A 20,000-nucleotide genomic window follows, 5' to 3' on the forward strand; every position below is an offset into this window, starting at 1 on the left:
CTCATCATCATCTGTATCATCATCATCTGTATCATCATCTGTATCATCATCATCTGTATCATCATCATCTGTATCATCATCATCTGTATCATCATCTGTATCATCATCTGTATCATCATCATCTGTATCATCATCATCTGTATCATCATCATCTGTATCATCATCTGTATCATCATCTGTATCATCATCATCTGTATCATCATCATCTGTATCATCATCATCTGTATCATCATCATCTGTATCATCATCATCTGTATCATCATCATCTGTATCATCATCATCTGTATCATCATCATCTGTATCATCATCTGTATCATCATCTGTATCATCATCATCTGTATCATCATCTGTATCATCATCATCTGTATCATCACCATCTGTATCATCATCATCTGTATCATCATCATCTGTATCATCATCATCTGTATCATCATCATCTGTATCATCATCTGTATCATCATCTGTATCATCATCATCTGTATCATCATCTGTATCATCATCATCTGTATCATCACCATCTGTATCATCATCATCTGTATCATCATCATCTGTATCATCATCATCTGTATCATCATCATCTGTATCATCATCTGTATCATCATCTGTATCATCATCATCTGTATCATCATCTGTATCATCATCATCTGTATCATCACCATCTGTATCATCATCATCTGTATCATCATCATCTGTATCATCATCATCTGTATCATCATCATCTGTATCATCATCTGTATCATCATCTGTATCATCATCATCTGTATCATCATCTGTATCATCATCATCTGTATCATCACCATCTGTATCATCATCATCTGTATCATCATCATCTGTATCATCATCATCTGTATCATCATCTGTATCATCATCATCCTTATCATCATCATCACTATCATCATCATCACTATCATCATCTTCATCATCTTCATCATCATCATCCATCCATCCATCCATCCATCCATCCATCCATCCATCCATCCATCCATCCATCCATCCATCCATCCATCCATCTATCCATCCATCATTCACCATCACTATCGCCATCACCCTATTATCATCACCACCTCCACCTCTCATTCTCCAACTCCCACTCATAACCAGACCTTTTTTTACCCCACAAGATCATCCTCATCCCACTCCACTCCACTCCACTCCACTCCACTTTGTTAGAATTGTGCCAGGCCGGACCCAATTAATTTTCGTAAATAAAGAAGCAGAAATAAAGGCATATCTTTCTATATATCTGATAGATATACATTTAACTATCTATTTGCCGGGTTGATATGCATGTCTAGACTGATATATATGTATATATTTCTTTATTTATGCATGTCAAGTATACGAATATTCACTCCAGTTCACTCCACCTCATTCCATATGACTACACCATTCCACATCACATTACACACACTCCACTCCATACATTCCACTCCAAACCACTCTATTCTACTCCACACCACCCCCATTCCACTCTAATTAACGCGTGTACTTAAATAAATTCTACTCCACCCCACTCCATTACTTCACCCCATTTCACATCACTCTGGTCCATCAGTCTCCACTTCGTTCCACTCAACCCCCCTACCCCCCACCTAGACACATTCCACCCAACCCCCCTCATCTCACACCATCCCACTCCACCTAACCCCCCTAACCCCACCCAACCCCCCCTCATCCCACTCCACTTACCTCCTAACCCACCCCATCCCCCCTCATCCCACCCCCTCCAACCCCCTCATCCCACTCCACCTAACCCCCATAACCCCACTCAACTCCCCCTCATCCCACTCCACCTAACCCCCCTAACCACACCCAACCTCCCCTCATCCCTCTCCCCCCAATCCCCCTTATCCCACTCCACCCTACCCCCCCTTATCCCACTCCACCCCCCCCCTTATCCCACTCCACCCCCCCCCCCCTCATCCCACTCCACCTACCCGCTAACCCCACTCCACCCAACCCACCACCCAACACCCCTCATCCAACCACCCAACCCCCCCACTCAACCCCCCAACCAACCCCCCAACCCCCCAACCAACCCCCCAACCCCCCAACCAACCCCCCAACCAACCCCCCAACCCCCCCTAATCCCACTCCGTTCATCCCAGATGTGCGACAACTGGTGGCTGGAGAAGAAAGTGGAGTGGGTGGAGCGCGAGGCCGTACGGAGGGTAATGTGGATGAGCATCACCACTGGACTCGTGGCTGTGTTCGCTTCCCAACTCCTTGGCGCCGCTCTCGATAGGTGAGGAAGGAGGAGGAGGAGAGGGAGAGAGGGAGAGAGGGGAGAGAGGGAGAGAGGGGAGGAATGGGGGAGGGGAGAGGGGGGAGAGGGAAGGGAGGGGGGAGAGGTGAGGGGAGAGAGGGGGGGGTTAGGGAGGGAGAGAGGGGGAAGGGGAGAGGGAGAGAGGGAGGGGGAGGGGAGAGGAGAGGAGAGGGGAGGAGGGGAGAGGGAAGGTGAGAGAGAGAGAGAGAGAGAGAGAGAGAGAGAGAGAGAGAGAGAGAGAGAGAGACAGACAGACAGACAGACAGACAGACAGACAGACAGACAGAAACAGAGGCAGACAGACAGCGAGAGGAAGGTTAGGAGGTGGGAGGAATAGAGGAGAGGGATGGGGAGAGGAGAGGAGAGAGAGAGAGAGAGAGAGAGAGAGGAGGGGGAAAAAAGACCGTCATGGGAGAGGGGGAGGGAGGGAGGGAGGGAGAGAGAGGAAGACAGAAACAGAGACAGACAGACAGCGAGAAGAAGGTTAGGAGGTGGTAGGAATAGAGGAGAGGGAAAGGGGAGAGGAGAGGAGAGGAGAGAGAGAGAGAGAGGAGGGGGGAAAAAAGACCGTCATGGGAGAGGAGGGAGGGAGGGAGAGACTTGGGATATATTTCGGAATAGCTTCTCATAACCGACATGCATACCCGAAAGTTTTAATGACTACAATACCGTCACTTCTAACCAAAAAGAAAAGACATGAAGTTTCCACCACCGTTCCAGATACTCCCAGAAACTAGTGATGTTGGCACCGTTCTTCGGCTCCCTGGCACTGAGCGTCGTGTGCCTCGTCGTCGCAGCCGTGCCCTACGCCTCGCTGGATCTCCTGTACGTTGGTGCCGCCATGAACGGCGCCGCTGGGGGCTTCGTCGTGTTCAAGGTACGGCTCCACACGCACATGCACACGCACACGCACATGCACACGCACATGTACATGCACACGCACACGCACACGCACATGCACACACATACTCATACACAGAGAGAGAGAGAGAGAGAGAGAGAGAGAGAGAAGGAGGAGGAGAAGGAGAAAGAGAAAGAGAAAGAGAAAGAGAGAATGAATGAATTGGTGAATGAATGAATGAATGGATGAAAGGATTATGTAATCAGACAGTTTTCATAATGTATTGACATATCGCCATTGAACAGTCCCCTAACTTCGCGTTCGCTGAGAAAATAATAGCAATAACAATAATGCTTTATGTATAAAACTATTTTTTTCTCCCCCTCCTGCATAGGCCTCCGTATCGACATATATCGTAGGCATATCAGCGGCTGAGGAATGGACCGATAGATTGTCTATCGTGGAGTCCATGCTGTTCCTTGGCAGCGCTGTGGGTCCCCTAGGTCTGCAGTTCCTTATCCTGTACTGCACTACTTACCATTCTTTGCTCTTCCTTGGTAAGTTGTGGGGTTTGTTCTTGTAGGTATTTGAGTGTGGGTTAAGGCCGTGTCACACTAGCACTTTTTCCGTCATTTTTTTGACAATTTTATTTAATATCAATACAAACATTCTCGAATATAGCTCTTGATTTGACTATGTTTGGCTGTAAAAAGTTGACGGAAAGGTTTTCAGACGGAAACGATCATTATCGTCTGACTGGAAAATCGACAATTCGCTCAAAAATGGAAAAATATTCAGAAAATTGTCAAAATATTGACGGAAAAAGTGTGAGTGTGAAAGCACCGTTAATGGGGTTGTAGAAAGGTAGAATGGTAGAGTGGTGTGGTAGCCTTTATAGAATGGTAGAATGGTAGGGGTGTGTGGTAGCCTTTATAAAATGGTAGAATAAAATGGTAGAATTCAGTCAGGTTCGTTAAAGGGTAATTGACAAATGTAGAAATTTGACATGTCTTCCTTGCTTGTAGTTCTTCAAATTCAAAATTGTTTGATTTTTCATTTTGTCTTCTTCTTTTTCTTCGTAATTGATAAAGACAAAAGGTGTGAATCACGTGTCCATATACACAATATACCGAATATTTCATCATATTATAAAATCGTCACTTCAAGGAATTAATTAGAGCGATTTCCCCATTCCAGGATGCGAGATCGTCGTCGTTATGGCCATCGTCTACATCATCGCGCTGTTGCCAGATCACAAATCCAACTCACCCAAGCCCAATTCGCACAACACCGAAAACAACAACACCCAAAGCATAAACAACAACACCAATTACGAAAGCATTAGCGATACTGACTTTAATCCTTCCTCTTCCTCTTCCTCTCGTTCATCCCAGTTTGTTGTAGGGTTTAAGGTTTTCTTCAGAGGGTTGAGTGATGCTTTTAGCGCCACCTTCAGGAGACGCGCCGCCGGGGTGAGGTTGGCAATAGTGGCTTTGCTGTTGGCGGACTTTTTCATTGCAATTGTCTTCGCTGGTGAGTTGTTGTTGTTATTGTTGTTGTTTTTTTTTGTGTTTTTTTTTTTTGGTTTAGTGATTGATTGGATAGTTGATGTATTTGATTCATTTTTTATTTTTTTATTTGTTATTTTGTACCATAACTTTTTTTTTTAGCTGGTCGATTGAATGGTTTGTTTGATGTAATTTTTTCTTTGTCATTTTGCTTTTTTTTTGTAATGTGGAAGCTCGTTTGTTTGCATTTTTATTTTAATAGTTGATTGGATTATTTATTTGATGTATTTCATTTTATTTTATTTCTTTGTTATTTTCTACTATTACTGCTTTTTTATTGCATGATTTTTATTTGTTTGATTTCGAACTCATGTTTTTCTTTTTTTCTCTCATTCATCCATTATTGTAGTGTCGTTTTTCTTTTAGTCTTTTTTTTTTTTTTTTTTTTTTTTGAGGGGGGAGGGCTTCTAATATCTATAGATTCTTATTTTTTAAAAAGCTAGTTGTAGAACTTTTTAAAAATGGCCTAACAAAGTGCGCAGTTATTAAATATTAATCGTTGAATAAATTGATTTGATTATAGTTCCAATTTGTAATGATTATTGTTTTTGGTAATAAATCATTTTATAATAGGAGAATACTGACAATTATCAGTTGATAAGAATAGCTCTTTATAGCACATGGTGATAACATATCTATTATTAAGACTCAATCGCGCCATTTTTGTTCACACTTCTCCTTTGTTGAATTGTCTAACTTCATTTCCAACTTCATTATTCATCCACGCTTCATCTGGACTCATTCGAAGTGCATTTCAAGTTTATTTTCATGCTATTCTAAATTTATTTCATTCTGACCTGTTTCGCCTCATGCCAAGTCATTCTAACTTTATTCTGATTTCATTCTAGTTTATTGTTACGCATTCTATCGATATGTTTTAATTACATTTTCATTTGTCTAATCTAACACCACTCTGTATAATTCTAAACCTGTAACTTCAGTACCACTTCATTACACCTTCAGTCTACTTCAATATTCTCATTCAACCTAACTTCTTTCTTTCTCAGGCTAAATTCGTCCAAACTTTAATCTTTCAGTCTCCTTCAGTCTTACCAAATATCCATCTCATTTTAGCAGAAACCAATCTTTAATCATACATTTCATCCAGTTCTAAATCCCACTTTGATCCCCCCCCCCCACCACCACCACCTTCCCCTAAACATCAGAATTCCGTTCTAACTTACTCCCCCATCCATCTATCCTAACATCAGCATCCTACTTTAATTTCTCCCTCCGCCTACCCACGTTTTTAACATCCGAACTCCAATCTAACAACTTCATTCCACTCTCACTCACCCCCATCCATCCTCTTAACACCTTCATTCCACTATAACTCAATAACTCATTCCACCCACCCTCTCAACATCCTGGGAACACCTGAATTCCTCAACTCACCACTCACCTACCCTCTTAACATCTCAATTATAATCTTAACTTATCTCCTCCCTCATCACCCACCCTTCTAACATCAGCATTCCACCCTTTAACACGAATTCTCTCTCCTCCCTCCCACTCACCCACTCTTCTAACATCAGCATTCCACTCATTACACCGAATTCTCTCTTCCCCCACTCTCCCACCCCTCTACATTCTATCCTTTAACACTAATTCTCTTCCTACTCACCCACCCCTCTAACATCAGCATTCAACCCTTTTAAAACGAATTTTCTCTTCCTCCTCTCCCAGCTGAATTCGACCTCCTCTACCTCTACATGCAAGACCGCTTTGGCCTCACGCTGCCAGAATACTCACGCTACCTCGGCATCAAGAATGTCGTCAACGGAATCTCTCTCCTCTTCATTCTACCTTCCATGCGGCGGTTCTTCGGCCTGAGCGATGTCATGTTGGGCATTCTCGGCGGGTTGTCCAGGGTGGCCGCCTTCCTTCTGCTGGGGTCGACGTCCTCGGGGATACTCGTGTATTTGGGTGAGTTTCGGTTGTGTTTTTGGAGGGTGGGAGGGAAGGGGGAGATGGGTGGGTGGGAAGGGAAGATGGGTGGATGGGAAGGGAAGATGGGTGGGGGGAAAGAAGAAGTGTTGGTAGGTGGGTAGGTGGCGGGGTGAAGGATTGGTAGAGGGTAGGGGAAGTCAGAGGTGAAGGGTGAAGGTGAAGGTGGGGAAGGAGAAAGGGAGACGAGAGATAGAAAAAAAGGCGGAGAAGGGGGAGTAAAAAGAATGGGAGGTGAATTGGGAAGAGAGAGAAGAAAGCGAGATGAAAGGAATGGAGAAATGGGGACGGTTGTGAGTCGCCTCATTCTGCTTCAGTGAAATTATAAGGGGGAGGGGGATGGAGAGAGGAAATGGAAAGACAAGTTAGAGTTAAGTATCTCTACAGCCTTTCCTCTAATGTCTTCTAGCAGTGCTGTGTACTTGAGTGAGTTTCAAGTGTTTGGTAGGAGGGAGGGAAGGGGGAAAAGGGGGGTGTACGAAGACGGAGAGGGATGAGGGGTGAAGAGTGGATAGAGTGGGGTGATGAGGAGTAAGGGGAGAGAGAGATAAAGGTGGTGTATGGGGGAAAAGGGAGGGAAGGTGGAGAAGGGTGGGGGAGGTTGTGTTTGGAAGTGGGGTTCAGCTGAGTAATTACTATACAGGATACAATTTATACATTATTTTCCCCTTTCTGTCCTTTTGCTCTTTATAATGATTCAGTTACAGAAAAAATATCCCAAACTACTTCCAGTCATCTTAAAAATATTAGCTGAAAACATTAATATGATTTTTTTCTCATTCGCAGTGCCATTCCTCGATATCTTTGGACAGTATTTATTCGTTGTGTTGCGTTCTGTCATTTCTTCTCTTGTTGATAAAGAGGAACAAGGTAAGTTAATATTATATGAGCATGAAATCTATGATTCTAAATCCTATAAAAAGGCCATAATATAAAAAATTGAAAAATGAATTAAAGAAAAAAAAAAAATTGAATTCAATTTCTTTACAAGCTTCTAAAAAGTCAAATTCCAAAAACCCAATTTCTCTCTCTCTCACAGGTCGTGTCATGACGATAGTATCAGCAATGGCTCAGCTTTCTTTGTTAATGGGGTCGCTGATCTTTGACATGCTTTACCCTGTCTTTGTTTCCATCAATCGTCCTGGAGCGACCTTCCTCTTGGCTGCGGGTTGTCTGGGAACTTCCACAATTATTCTTGGGCAAGTATCGTTTTTATACCTTACCATTTCTTTTTATTGTTGTTTGTTTTGTGCATTTAGTTAAATCCTAGTTTGATTAATGGTAATGGTATGAGGACAGTATTTATAATAACATATGTGATGACCGTAATGAAATACTTTTAGTTACATTATTATCATCCTTGTCATTTCAAACAATAGGAAATATTATATTAGTAGAAGTAGTAGTAGTATTACAATTGTAGTTTTTTTTATACACTGCAGATATGTGGACTGGCATCTGAAGAGAGTGAAAAATTGTGAAGAACTGCGACCGTTAATTCAACCAGTGGAATAAGATATAAATTTTGTAATATAAAATTTGTATGTATAAATTTAGAGAGGAAGAAAGTTGTTTTTTGTTGTTGAAGAATTACTATAAATGTTTTTCTAAAAGTTTGTCTTATTTTCTCATACTACCTGTTGCTTTTAGTATTCCTTATGAGCGGATTGTATATTTATATTTTTTATTGTAAAGTTGTAAATAGACCTTAGTATAATATGATTTTATATTAAATAATCTATTTCTAGTTTGTCTTTCTTTTCTAACCAATATAAAGATGATTGCAATATTCTCATAAAATTCAATATGAAATTAGAATCTAACAGATACTTTTACCAAAAATGCTTTATACACAGTAACGGAAAAACATGTACGGCCCATGATCCAAAATATCACTAATCTTGTCATAAAATTCACATACTTAAACAATGATATGGTCTTGATCTAATTGTTGGTTTATTGCTCTTAAGATGTCGTTGCAAAAGTAATCTGGAATACACTTCATATTTTTTCCATAAAGGATAAAATTCAAGTAAAATTACAGTTTCTTTAGACATAAACACTAAACATTTTTTGTTTTTTTTTATGTTTTTTATACATGTGTCAAAAAAAGAAGAAAAACCTCAACAAACCTTCTGGCAAGATTTTGTAACCATGGTAGTTAGATAATATTCACAGTATATCAAATGTTACTTGTATTGGCTACTGGACCTATATACAATGGAAATGCTATCAGTTTTTGTATAGCAGGATATCAACTGAATAGTGAAATACTTTAAATCTACCTTTGGCAATACCTTTCTTATTACATGATTTTTTTTTAGCATTCATTAATGCTTTCAATTTTCATTATTCATACAAATTTATTTTATTTAAATATCAATTTCTATATTTCTAAAAGAAAAATTATTTAACACAGACAGTGTTTACTAGTTTGCTCAAACATAAAATTTTAATATCCATAAAAGGGGAAGAATCAAAATAAAATGAATTAGGCTCATTTAATTAATCACTGTGACATCTGTGTTGGTCTTTTGGTTAAAGACACTACTTTTAACATTTTCTTAGCCCATTTGCCACGAGTCCATGTACTACCCGCAGTAGTTTTATTGTGAATTTTGTTGCGCACAGATGGTTCCACAAGGTAATAGACCTTACATGACCTTACTTAATTTCCCCATTTCTTGGCTTTTTTATTTACTTATTTTTTCTGATGCTATCAATATCAAGAATGTTATTATACTAACAGTAATAAAAAATGAGAAGAATCTCTCTAAAAATCAAAGAAAAGGGTAAACATGTGAGATAAGTAGGACTAGTTACCGGACTCCAAGATGACTTAGCACTTGAGAAGCCATCTATGCATGAACACAATAAAATAAAGTCACAGTAGGTATGTCATCTCGACACAATGGAGTAAATCCAAATAGTTGTACCATTTTCACATGGCACAAAAAATACTATTGGAACACTGCACAATTTCTGGTGAGGTGGACTGACGTGCAGTGTGTAAATACAAACACAACAATTATTAATACAAATACAACAAGTATTAAAAGATAATTGGTCTTGCAGTTATTACATATGGTGTATATATGCATGTGATTATTTCTGGTTCTAAGTGTCAAACTTATTTTATTTAATACTGGATTCAGTATACTGAGGACACGTCTTCTTTATCATTCCTATTTTTTAAAGTAGATCTATTTTGCAGCTCCTATTTGTAAAAAGAATTTGAAACCCAGAATTTTTATTTCACTTACAGCTGGCTTTCACTCTTTAAAAAACAATCACTCTATAAAAATGGCACAAAGAACAAATTTCATTATTCCTGCTTTTTTTAATATCTTTAGGTCTTCTTTTTACATTTTCTAACACACCACCTGAGGACTGCAAACACTGTGGAGAATTTCTGTAAAGAGGCTGCAATGCACTTTATCTTATCTGTTTTTCCAATAATGATGGTTAAAACATATATATTACTAATATTTTAAATTATCTTTCTCTACTGTTTCTGTGTCTGATTCACAACCTTCTGTTTAACACTGGTGTCCCTCTGAGGCCATGTCTGACATAATACACATATAAATACTAAATAAAAATAAAGTGTTTAACATGCATGCAAGCCCCCTATAGCATAGATTATTACATTAATAGCAATAGGGATCAAATAGGAACCAAACTTCTACAATTATCATTACAGTACACGTTTGATTTTTTTAAATATCTTCCTTGTAATTATTATATATATTAAACCTTGTGCAGTGCAAACAAGATTCTGGAAAATATTAGACTAATAAGAAACTAAAGGCGATTGAAAATCTCACTGATTTTCTTAAACAAATCCTTACCATTAAAATTACTTTTAATATATATATGTGATTAAAGCAGTTCTAAATTTGGGAATTAAATTTCCATAGATTACATGCAAAATAACCTGTTAAACAATCTGCATAATAGTATTTAAAAAGGTCTTTGAACCTGGAGATAAAACAAATTCAATAATTATATATGTGGAATACCATCTCAACATCCTGTTATTATCAGAGGTGCATACAGCTCTGATTACATGCAACAGATGTCCTATTCATTATCAAATGTTTTCTTGACTTTGCAAAATTTGTAAGGTCAATGTAGATTCAAGATATTCCAGCTGTAATTTAGCCTTTCTGTTTTAATAATACTACATTCAGGCTTTAATTCTTCTTTTTTTCTCTTAATCAGATACTTTGTCTCAATATCAACATTTAAAAAAATCAGTAGGTTATACTTTAATGCTTTCTATATAAAACAGGAAAATTTTAAATCATTACTCATAAAACAACAACAAAAAAGTCTATTTCTTCATAATTGTACAGGCAGCAAAACAATTTGTTATACCCCAAACAAATTAAACCTATGTGGTTTACTTTTAATGATGCTAAAACTGACAAGCTGTTGTTCTTTGTGTAATGACATAACATATGGACCCTTTTACATCAGTTGCACCTTAAAACACAGTGACGCATAAAAGGAGTTAGTTGTTTATTTCCATCTTTTCCCAAACCATGTGCCTTTGACATTTTAATATCCAAACAGGAAGATGTTCTTTTGTTATCGCATAGAAAAATTACTGAATGAAAAAGTTTTAGAAAAGGCACTATACTTAAAGTCAGAATTTCTCACATTTTCCACTTATATCTTATTTCTAGTACGCTGATTAGATTCACATCTTACTTTTGCATAATAAATTGTGAAAAAAGTACACTCAATTGTCAACATCATACTGACAGTTCAAATCAACATTGCTGGTTAATGTATCCGATTCTTTAGAAAAACATTATATATGGACTTTAACATTGTACCAATACAATAATATGTTATTAATACAGTTTATTACAAGCACATGAACAATGAACCTCTAGTTCAAATGATTTTTCAAACTCTGTCTGAAATAAGTTTGTGCATTTCCGTACTTTCATATTGAAATTTGGTTCTTTGAACATACAATGTATTAGCTTACTGTATTCTTAATTTAGATGCCACTGTGTTCCTTGATGCCCCATTTAATATCTTGTACTTTTCAATACTACATGAAGTATTGACTTGCAAAAAAATACTCAGTTTGCTTTTATTTGAAAAGGAAGTAATACCAGTACTTTATATAACAAAATTAATGAGGAATAAATGTATGTTATTTGCAATTAAAACCTTTGCAAGTGATAGTTAATGTTCCAGAAGTTATATTCCTGGACACTTTATCTCAATGAGATAAAAAAAAAAACTGAAATATCAAAATAATAAAAATTCATATAATTCAAGATGAATATACAAAACTAATGGAGCACCATTCTCCTTGGGTTAAAAAATTCTACACAAAAGATGGCTTTCATGATAAACAAATTAATATATAAGATTATTTACACCTATAAAATAAAGTCTATCATACAAAAATATTCTATACATAAAACAACTAATAACAATAAAATATATTTTTTGTGCTGTTAACACATTTTAGCTAAGGCAATTAACCGTGCAAGAGTTATATATATCAGTACATCTACATGGACATCTTAATAATAACTTCAACTACAATATTATTACCTGCAGCATTAAGCAATAAACTCGCTTTCAAGGTCATGATCCATTTCTACCGGCATCATGTTCTTCCCTGTACTGAAAAGAAAGCATTTTCCCCTGTTAGTGGCTTGTAACACATTAACAACCTTAATCACAGGACTAAAGAGAGGGAATGTAAATGAATTCAAAATTAGTTAAGAAATTAGAGCCCAACACCACAGCTGAGATATCAAGATGATTAAAACAGCAGGAAACTGTGGCAGCATGAATAACTGACATTACTGATAAATTAATGAATGCTATTCTATATCAATTATGTGGGATGACCAAATGTTAATAATCCCAAAGCCTTAAATATAAAGTGTGAGCAAATGTTCTTTATCATAGTATCTCATAATAATGTTAACTAAGCAAGCGCTGCATGCACTGATATTTCCCGTAATGTTATATTAGAAAAAAAGAGTCTGCAGTTCTGGGTAATCTGTGCATCAGCCAGGATATGTCTACACGCAAAAGAGAAAAAGAGAACGAGAATGGGATAAAGAAGAGAAAGAGAGAAAAAAAGTAATATAAACATAAAGATAAAAGACAGATAAAGAAAGAGAAAGATAGACAGAGAGACAGAACAACTTCAAAGATAAGACTCCAAAACATCTATCACAATGAATCAAAAGAGAGAGGGAAAAAGATGAGAAAGAGAAAGAGAATAAGAAAGAGTAAGATAAAGATAAAAATAAAAGACAGATAAAGAAAGACAAAGAGAGAGAGAGAGAGAGAGACAGAACAACTTCAAAGATATGACTCCAAAACATCTATCACAATGAATCTTCCGAAGCTCATATTGCATCAAAGGATTTTGTCTTTTATTATAACACCACAAACAAGTCTTCTAAAGCTGTTATCCAAGTGACTGATGAGTTGGAGACACATCTGACCCCTCTTCTGACTGATGGACAATATCCCTCGGAACTGTTCTTATAGTATCAAAGTGGAGAGAAAGCGAGTGTCTGGAAGGTAAGGACGAATCGTGCAATTTTTGAACATCGCTCTCCTCAGATCTCTGTAAACTAATGCCCTCTATTCTCATCTGTTCTTCTGCGCTTCCTTCCCCTAATTCTCCGTCATCGGGACTCACTTTCAGGTAGAGCTTCTGGAGATGATCCCAGAACATGAGATTGAGGAAGCTGTGTGGACCAATCCTGAAGTAAATGGCAGTCCAGCCCTTGTAGAAGCCCCACACACCCTCTGTCTTGTATATCTTCACAATGCAGTCAGTGATGCCCTTGTACAGCAACCCACGGCCGTGTTTGTCCAAGCCTGCGTGTGGATTTCATATGAATTGGAAACTCAAAATTATTTGTGGCAAAGGGGGCAAAATACGGTGAAAAGGCTGAATTATCATACAAATATAAAAAGATACTGATCACAACTGCATAAATGAAGAAAAAATTATGTAAAATGAATGGCTGGGAATGCACTTATAGAGTATTTATTATATCCTCGATGATATATAAAATATCTCAGAACGATTCCCTTGTGGGAAAACAAATAAATGCTTTTCAAAAGATTCCATCTGTATTCTACACATATAAAAAAGAATAATGATAATAATGATAATAATTACACTGTATGTCCATATTCTCTGCCATTTATCATATCATCTACCTAAGTTCACAGCTTACCTTGATTATAAACTCTTGTTGCAATGACATCAAAGGGACTCATGGATGTTGCAATTACTATGCCACTAACCATAGCACCAACAAATGTACTTTGCCAACTGTCTCGTGGATACAACTGAAAGATAAATAATTGTAATTAAATCAAGTAAATACAAAATGGTCTTTACAAATGCAATATTTTCTTTACCTATAAAATGTACACTTTAAGATATATCTTTAACTAAAACATAGTCAGCTTCAGATTATATTCCCAACTATGCTGTATATCCTTAATTATAAATCTATTCATAGTCAAAAGTACATACTCTTAATCATAAAATGTGTTATTAACAATCAAGTACATATTTCTGATTACATAAATGACAAAACTCAAATCACATCTAAAAGAAAGAGAAAATTTCACAAAAAAAATTTCACTCTTGCTTTCACAACTCCTGCTTACACAAATAGTATCTACACTTTCCAAGATCCTAAAGTAATAAACCTCCACATACTCAAACAAATATCTACATTTTAGAATACAAAAATCCAGCAAATTTCACCCCATAATGGTCAAGCCAATCCTTGCTTTTTGAGTAAGAAAAGAGCTGCGCAGCTGAACCGACACCAACTCTAGGTATGGTGGTGGTTGCTCCTCGCCATAAACCTTTGACACCTTCTTGATTGAAAATTTTGTACAGTGCAGGTATGAAACCTGAAAATTGTGGGGAAAATCAATAAGCTTGATAAAGAATAATCAATTATTACAGACTACATTTAATTCATCTAATATCTCCAATACTGAATAACAACTCAATTACATTTCTATACTAGAACCTTAAAGACCGTGCAATAAAGTTCTCGAAACATTTTTCTTATTCTACTCTTCTTTAAATCCTGCATTTCATAATCATCTTAAAAAGCAAATATATACCTTCATGTTTGTGCTGGTGACCTACAGCAATGGACTCTGCTGCATGTGACTGTAGGTGAGTCTTCACCTAAGGAAGTTAAAGTGAAAAATTAGAAATACATCACAAACATAACATCACATCACAAACACATTATATATCACATTTTGTACAAATCTATTTTATGAATAGGAAATAGGAATAGAAATCATCCATATAAAATGCACAGGGAATTATAACCTCTGGTAAATCCCAATCAACTATCAGTATCTTCTACAAGGATTGGCAAAACATTACTAAAACAGTTACCTCTTACTCACAAGATAAAAAGGACTGCCTACAACACCCCCAACCACGCCCACAAAAGCTCCAGCTGCAATGCAACCCAGCGATGACACACTACCATCAGCACGAGATATGACTCCTGAGTCGAGGATCCTTCTGTACATTCCGAAGCGGATTCCGTTCATGACTACCTGATATGAAAGAGCTGGTACTAGTCCCTTCTGGAGTCCTGTTATCCCATCAGCCTGAAAAAAGGATCTGGTGGGGGCATCATTTTAAACTACCGCAAAATTTCTTCAAAAACTTTCAACTTTACTCTGGCTTTGCTTTGAATTTTGACCTTATATATAGAAAGGAAATAAAGACTTTGGATGAGGAAATATTTGCAATGACAACATTTATAGTTTTATATTTAAGATAAGGTTTATCAGAGAGAAGAAAATGGAAAGAACTATAGTACAATGTTTTTACTTTCCAAAATAACTACATAACAAACAGGGTGAAATCTGAAAGACACATAAGCCTAAACAAAAAAATCCAGAACTTGTCAAGTTTTTTAACTGACAAACTTATTCTATTTACACTGTCAAATACATAATCATAAAGAGTCAAGATTCTACTCCAACAACTTACCTTTGCTACGGCAATGCCAGCATGAATTATGTTCCTGTAGATAATAGTGTATTGCCCTCTAGCCTTTAGTTCCCCTTGTAACTGCATGCGTGTCTTGAGCACATCCATCGGGTTGGAGAAAATACATGCCCCACAGGCTGCTGTTGCCCCTATGACAAACTCCATTTTTAAAATTCTTTTTTACAGCCTGGAAAGAATAGTAATGTTTATTAATTAATCACACATTTACCTTTCATACCTATTACCACTACCATATAAGTTTATGATATATATTATTGTAAATGCATAGAAAACACCCAAATGTCCTCCACTAACTTCTGCAACTATTGGAAGATTCAGTAACGCCTAGCAACCACCCCTAACAATGAGCGCTTGATAAAAACAAACCCTCATCCATTCGAAAACTCACTTCGCTTTACCTACAAAGTCACTGAATTTTTTTGCATGAAAATGCCGAGGAGCTGTGTTGCCGTTGTTCGAACCACAATATGATGGGAAAGAAAGGCTTAACTTTTCATATAGTCTTGGGTCGCAAAAAGAAACCTGTATAATGGAAGCGATGAGTACAGGCCATGAAAAGTGTGAACACTGATGGGAATGCTTGGATGCCTAGTGGAATAGGTTTACATCTGCTCAGAACATTCTTTTGATCTACATATCAATATTTTACACCTATTCAAATTCCAGATACGCATGATCTCTTTCATACTCTATCTATCTACACTACGTACCAAGGCCAAAAAAGATCAACATTATTGACATTAGGTTTTGGCAGCAGCCATATACTCTAAAAAGCACAACAGCAATTTTACTTTTTTTGTAATAAATTTATTTATCATCATTTAGAATTACAAGCAAACCATCCCCGGATCCAACTCACCCAGACTGTATCCCAAGTATCTTTAAGCACTGTCCATTAGAGGAAAATAAAGAAGGCATACAGATGCCTGTTGCATCTGAAATGTCATATGGTCTAGCAGATGAAACAACTGAAGAGGGCCTATCTCTTGAAGTTAAATTATTGATGAGAGAGAAAAATGCGTTGTGCACTTGTAGGCCTTTACATGACTTCATTGTCTCCTTTGTATAAACACCTAGTAAATGGGAAGAAGAGTGATATTAGGAAATGGCACTGATTTACAATATACAACTAAAAATCATAGATTACTGTAGCAAATTAAGTTATCACAGAATTATTATTATTACGGTGTGTGTTGGTGAAATAGTTATAGATGTCTGAATATTCAATATTAGGCCATTTCGAAGAATCATGGTATGGGCTCTCTTTTAGCTGCACAGCTTCTAGTTTTGTTTCTTATTGCTTTTTCACTTTGGTTTTTGAAGAATCAGAGCATTCACACGCCATTTTCGCTCACGCTAGTAGTAAGTTATCTGCGAGTGATGGGTTTGTTTTCACCAAGTGGAATGGTGACTCCGATTTGTGGTTACACTAAATCGGTCAATATACAGTCAAGCTGAAATTCAGTCTGTAATTAATTTTCTAAAGCAAGATTTAAGTGGATTTGAGTATATTATTGGCAATATGATTATGTAACAAAAGACCCATCTTGAAAGCTACTGCATTTATCTTCTAAAGTGTTATCACTACCATTAGTGACTGTGTTTATGAAAACCAGGAAGCCAACACACACCCATTTTCATATTAGTGACACCATAATTAGCTATAACTTTGCATTCGTTGGCCTTCCTACCACAATCAACATTGCTTCACCAACTATACGATAGCAAAATAGTTCTCGCTGTGGTGCAGATGTTATTGGGTTGGACTCGAGATTACAAGCCTTTCATGACAGATCACAATAAGATTTATGATGGTCTTGAAAATGCTAAGGAATAGTTTTAGTTCCCCACAGCCGTCAGTTAGAAGGAAAATTTTACCTGTTTTGTACGTTATGATGGTTTTACCTCTGCAACTTGACAATAACAAACTTATGAGGTATGTGAGAGATAAAAAAAACAAAGCAAATATATTCACAGTACACTGTTAAAGTCCCACTTTGGAACTTACTCAGGAGTCTTCCAAACATTTACCTTAATATCTCTTGTGTTTGGGGTTAGGATGCACAAAAAGTATGAGCTAATATATTTTTTCTCAAAAATGCACAAATCTAGACTTCCAAAGGCCTTCAAGTGAATGGAATATATAAACTCATTCATTCGAACATCTGTATAATGAACACATAACTACCTTCTTAACTATATCAATCTCCACCTATTTCAAGGCTATTATCAATTTTAACAGCATATTTCACCTTTACATAACCTTCAACTAAAATGACACACAAGAAATCCAGATTATTAATAAAACAACAAAACCAACAAACATTCCATCCAAGACCGATTAACAAATACGAAAAAATCCCCGTTATATTACTACCACAAAATACCCATTAAATACCCCCAATAAACCAAAATATTCCCCTCTTTCTCTAACAAAACCCCCCAAAACATAACACTCTGACAATAAACCATACCTCAAAGCAACAACATCCACCATCAGGTAAGCGATATCATGATGAGTTTTCGTTAATCACAGGTAAAGGTAGTCTCGATTTCGTCTGCAAGTTACATAATACATTGTTGATGGTCGGTCTCCGGGGCGAGGTAGCGAACAGGGCGGAGCGAACACCGTGGAGTGAAGAGGAGGGAGGGGCTGGTTAGCGAAGAGATTTTTTTGTGAAGAGGTGTGTGGATGTATTTATATATCCATATCTATATTTCCATCTATCTATCCATTTATCTATCTATCTAACTTAACCTAACGAAATTCCAGCTAATGTAACCTAACCTCCATTAAACTGATTTATTATAACCTTATGTATGAAAACGAAATTTGGACTTTCCTCATCAAAGCTCCTCTGTTTCTCTCTCTCTCTCTCTCTCTCTCTCTCTCTCTCTCTCTCTCTCTCTCTCTCTCTCTCTCTCTCTCTCTCTCTCACTCTCTCTCTCTCTCTGTCTCTCTCTCTCTCTCTCTCTCTCTCTCTCTCTCTCTCTCTCTTATCTATCTTTCTATCCATCTATATCGTTAGATAAACACGCATCATAATGCAGACAGTTCATCTTGCTGAACAGCCATGTCTTTTCTCGCTCGCTGTACTATCCCTGATTGGGAAGGTGATCAGGGAAAGACATCGACACAGTAGAGACCCCAACTTCCATCTAACGAGGAGAAATACCTTTTCCGTTTATTCAACTGCGCTGAACTTCTACCACACTTAAATAAAAATCTATAGAGGCCAAACTATCAGTCGCGCCGATCTATGCCTTTTAACAGAAGTCCACTGCCCTCTTGTCCGCAGCCTCATCATGAACGCGGCCAAATGATTGCAAACACGTGGTTCCGTTTCCATCCAAAGAGCCTAATATACCTGAAAGAGCCCTGGAGATAACTACGGAAATCAAACAGATTATGTAACTATAAGTAAAAGATTCAGGAACGCGATTCTACATCCAGAACTTACCCTGGTGCAGTTTTAGACAGCGACCATGACCCAGTGGTGGCAATGGTCAGATTAAGATTGAAAAACAAGAGAAAAACAGAACCTATAATGAATCTAAAAGAACTGAGGAAAGAAGGCACAAGAAAACGTTATAGTATAGTAAAGTATAGATGAAAGGGACAAGGATGAGCTGGAAAGGGAAGGGACATGTTTACGAAAGACATATGTGGAAGCAGCTGAGGAAACCAAGGAACGAAAGACAAGCAAAAAAAAAGAAAAGAAAAGAAAAAATGGATGACGGACGATATTCTAGATTTGATGCAAGAACGAAAGAAGTAAAAAAAAAAAAAAAAAAAAAAAAAACGGAATATACATATATCGAGAGAAATAAGCAGTGGAGTTAAAAGGTGTTCTGCAGCAAAGGAACGATGGATAAATAAACAGCCTGATGAGATGGTTGTTGGCAAATAGAGATGCTCAGATGATACATGAAAGAGTGAAGGAACTTGTTGGAATTGGAGAGTTGCGAACAGGGGAAGTAATGAATAAGAATGGCGAAATGGCAATGGAAAAAAAGAAATACTTGACAGATGAAAAGAATTTATTCAAAAATTGTTCTGGGATAAGATAAGAAGAAGAAGATAAGAAATAAACTTACCAACATCAACCTATCATTTAAAACGAGGCAAAGAGCAATTAAAAAATATAAATGGCCAGTGAAAAGTTGCTAAGATTAGGTACTGAAAAAAAATTACTGGTGAAAACAAGAGTAAAACCGATGAGGTTTGAAGGACATGTAATGAGAAGAGGAAAGATAAAGGACCTAAGCTTAACACGAAGAATCCCAGGTAGAAGAGGCAGACATAGG

At 37.3% G+C, this 20,000-nt stretch overlaps 2 protein-coding genes across 7 annotated transcripts in view; one reads left to right on the forward strand and one right to left on the reverse strand.

Annotated features, from left to right (window-relative positions):
- LOC113811190 (proton-coupled folate transporter) overlaps positions 1-8,369 on the forward strand; it is a 19,300-nt gene extending 10,931 nt beyond the window's left edge. For all 5 annotated transcript variants that reach the window (XM_027362870.2, XM_070143511.1, XM_070143509.1 and 2 more), the window contains exons 3-10: positions 2,109-2,245; positions 2,987-3,143; positions 3,502-3,664; positions 4,305-4,640; positions 6,362-6,601; positions 7,409-7,492; positions 7,662-7,821; positions 8,065-8,369. In XM_027362870.2, the coding sequence (XP_027218671.2) occupies positions 2,109-2,245; positions 2,987-3,143; positions 3,502-3,664; positions 4,305-4,640; positions 6,362-6,601; positions 7,409-7,492; positions 7,662-7,821; positions 8,065-8,137 (1,350 nt within the window). In that variant the 3' untranslated portion in view covers positions 8,138-8,369. The remainder of the gene's footprint in view (positions 1-2,108; positions 2,246-2,986; positions 3,144-3,501; positions 3,665-4,304; positions 4,641-6,361; positions 6,602-7,408; positions 7,493-7,661; positions 7,822-8,064) is intronic.
- A 740-nt stretch (positions 8,370-9,109) lies between these two features.
- Positions 9,110-18,305, reverse strand: LOC113811192 (solute carrier family 25 member 35). Of its 2 annotated transcripts, XM_027362873.2 has the most exons (8): positions 18,167-18,305; positions 15,672-15,858; positions 15,074-15,283; positions 14,777-14,843; positions 14,406-14,557; positions 13,864-13,978; positions 13,317-13,498; positions 9,110-12,277 (listed from the first exon to the last, which is right to left on the reverse strand). In XM_027362873.2, the coding sequence occupies exons 2-8, from the start codon at positions 15,834-15,836 to the stop codon at positions 12,239-12,241; spliced, it is 930 nt and encodes a 309-aa protein (XP_027218674.1). In that variant the 5' UTR covers positions 15,837-15,858; positions 18,167-18,305; the 3' UTR covers positions 9,110-12,238. The 2 variants fall into 2 exon arrangements, with proteins under 2 accessions (XP_027218674.1, XP_069999613.1); XM_070143512.1 differs by lacking the exon at positions 9,110-12,277 and having other exon boundaries at positions 12,693-13,498.
- Between the last annotated feature and the right edge of the window lie 1,695 nt (positions 18,306-20,000).

The sequence above is a fragment of the Penaeus vannamei genome, chromosome 30, assembly GCF_042767895.1.
Source record: "Penaeus vannamei isolate JL-2024 chromosome 30, ASM4276789v1, whole genome shotgun sequence".
NCBI lineage: Eukaryota > Metazoa > Arthropoda > Malacostraca > Decapoda > Penaeidae > Penaeus > Penaeus vannamei.

What these genes read in the sequence shown, in the direction of transcription:
- LOC113811192 (XM_070143512.1), bottom strand. Translation starts at nt 15,836, where the DNA reads ATGGAGTTTGTCATAGGGGCAACAGCAGCCTGTGGGGCATGTATTTTC. An exon ending in CTGGCATTGCCGTAGCAAAG is followed by an intron (nt 15,284 to 15,671) that starts GTAAGTTGTTGG and finishes TCCTTTTTTCAG; the next exon opens with GCTGATGGGATAACAGGACT. An exon ending in TAGGCAGTCCTTTTTATCTT is followed by an intron (nt 14,844 to 15,073) that starts GTGAGTAAGAGG and finishes TAACTTCCTTAG; the next exon opens with GTGAAGACTCACCTACAGTC.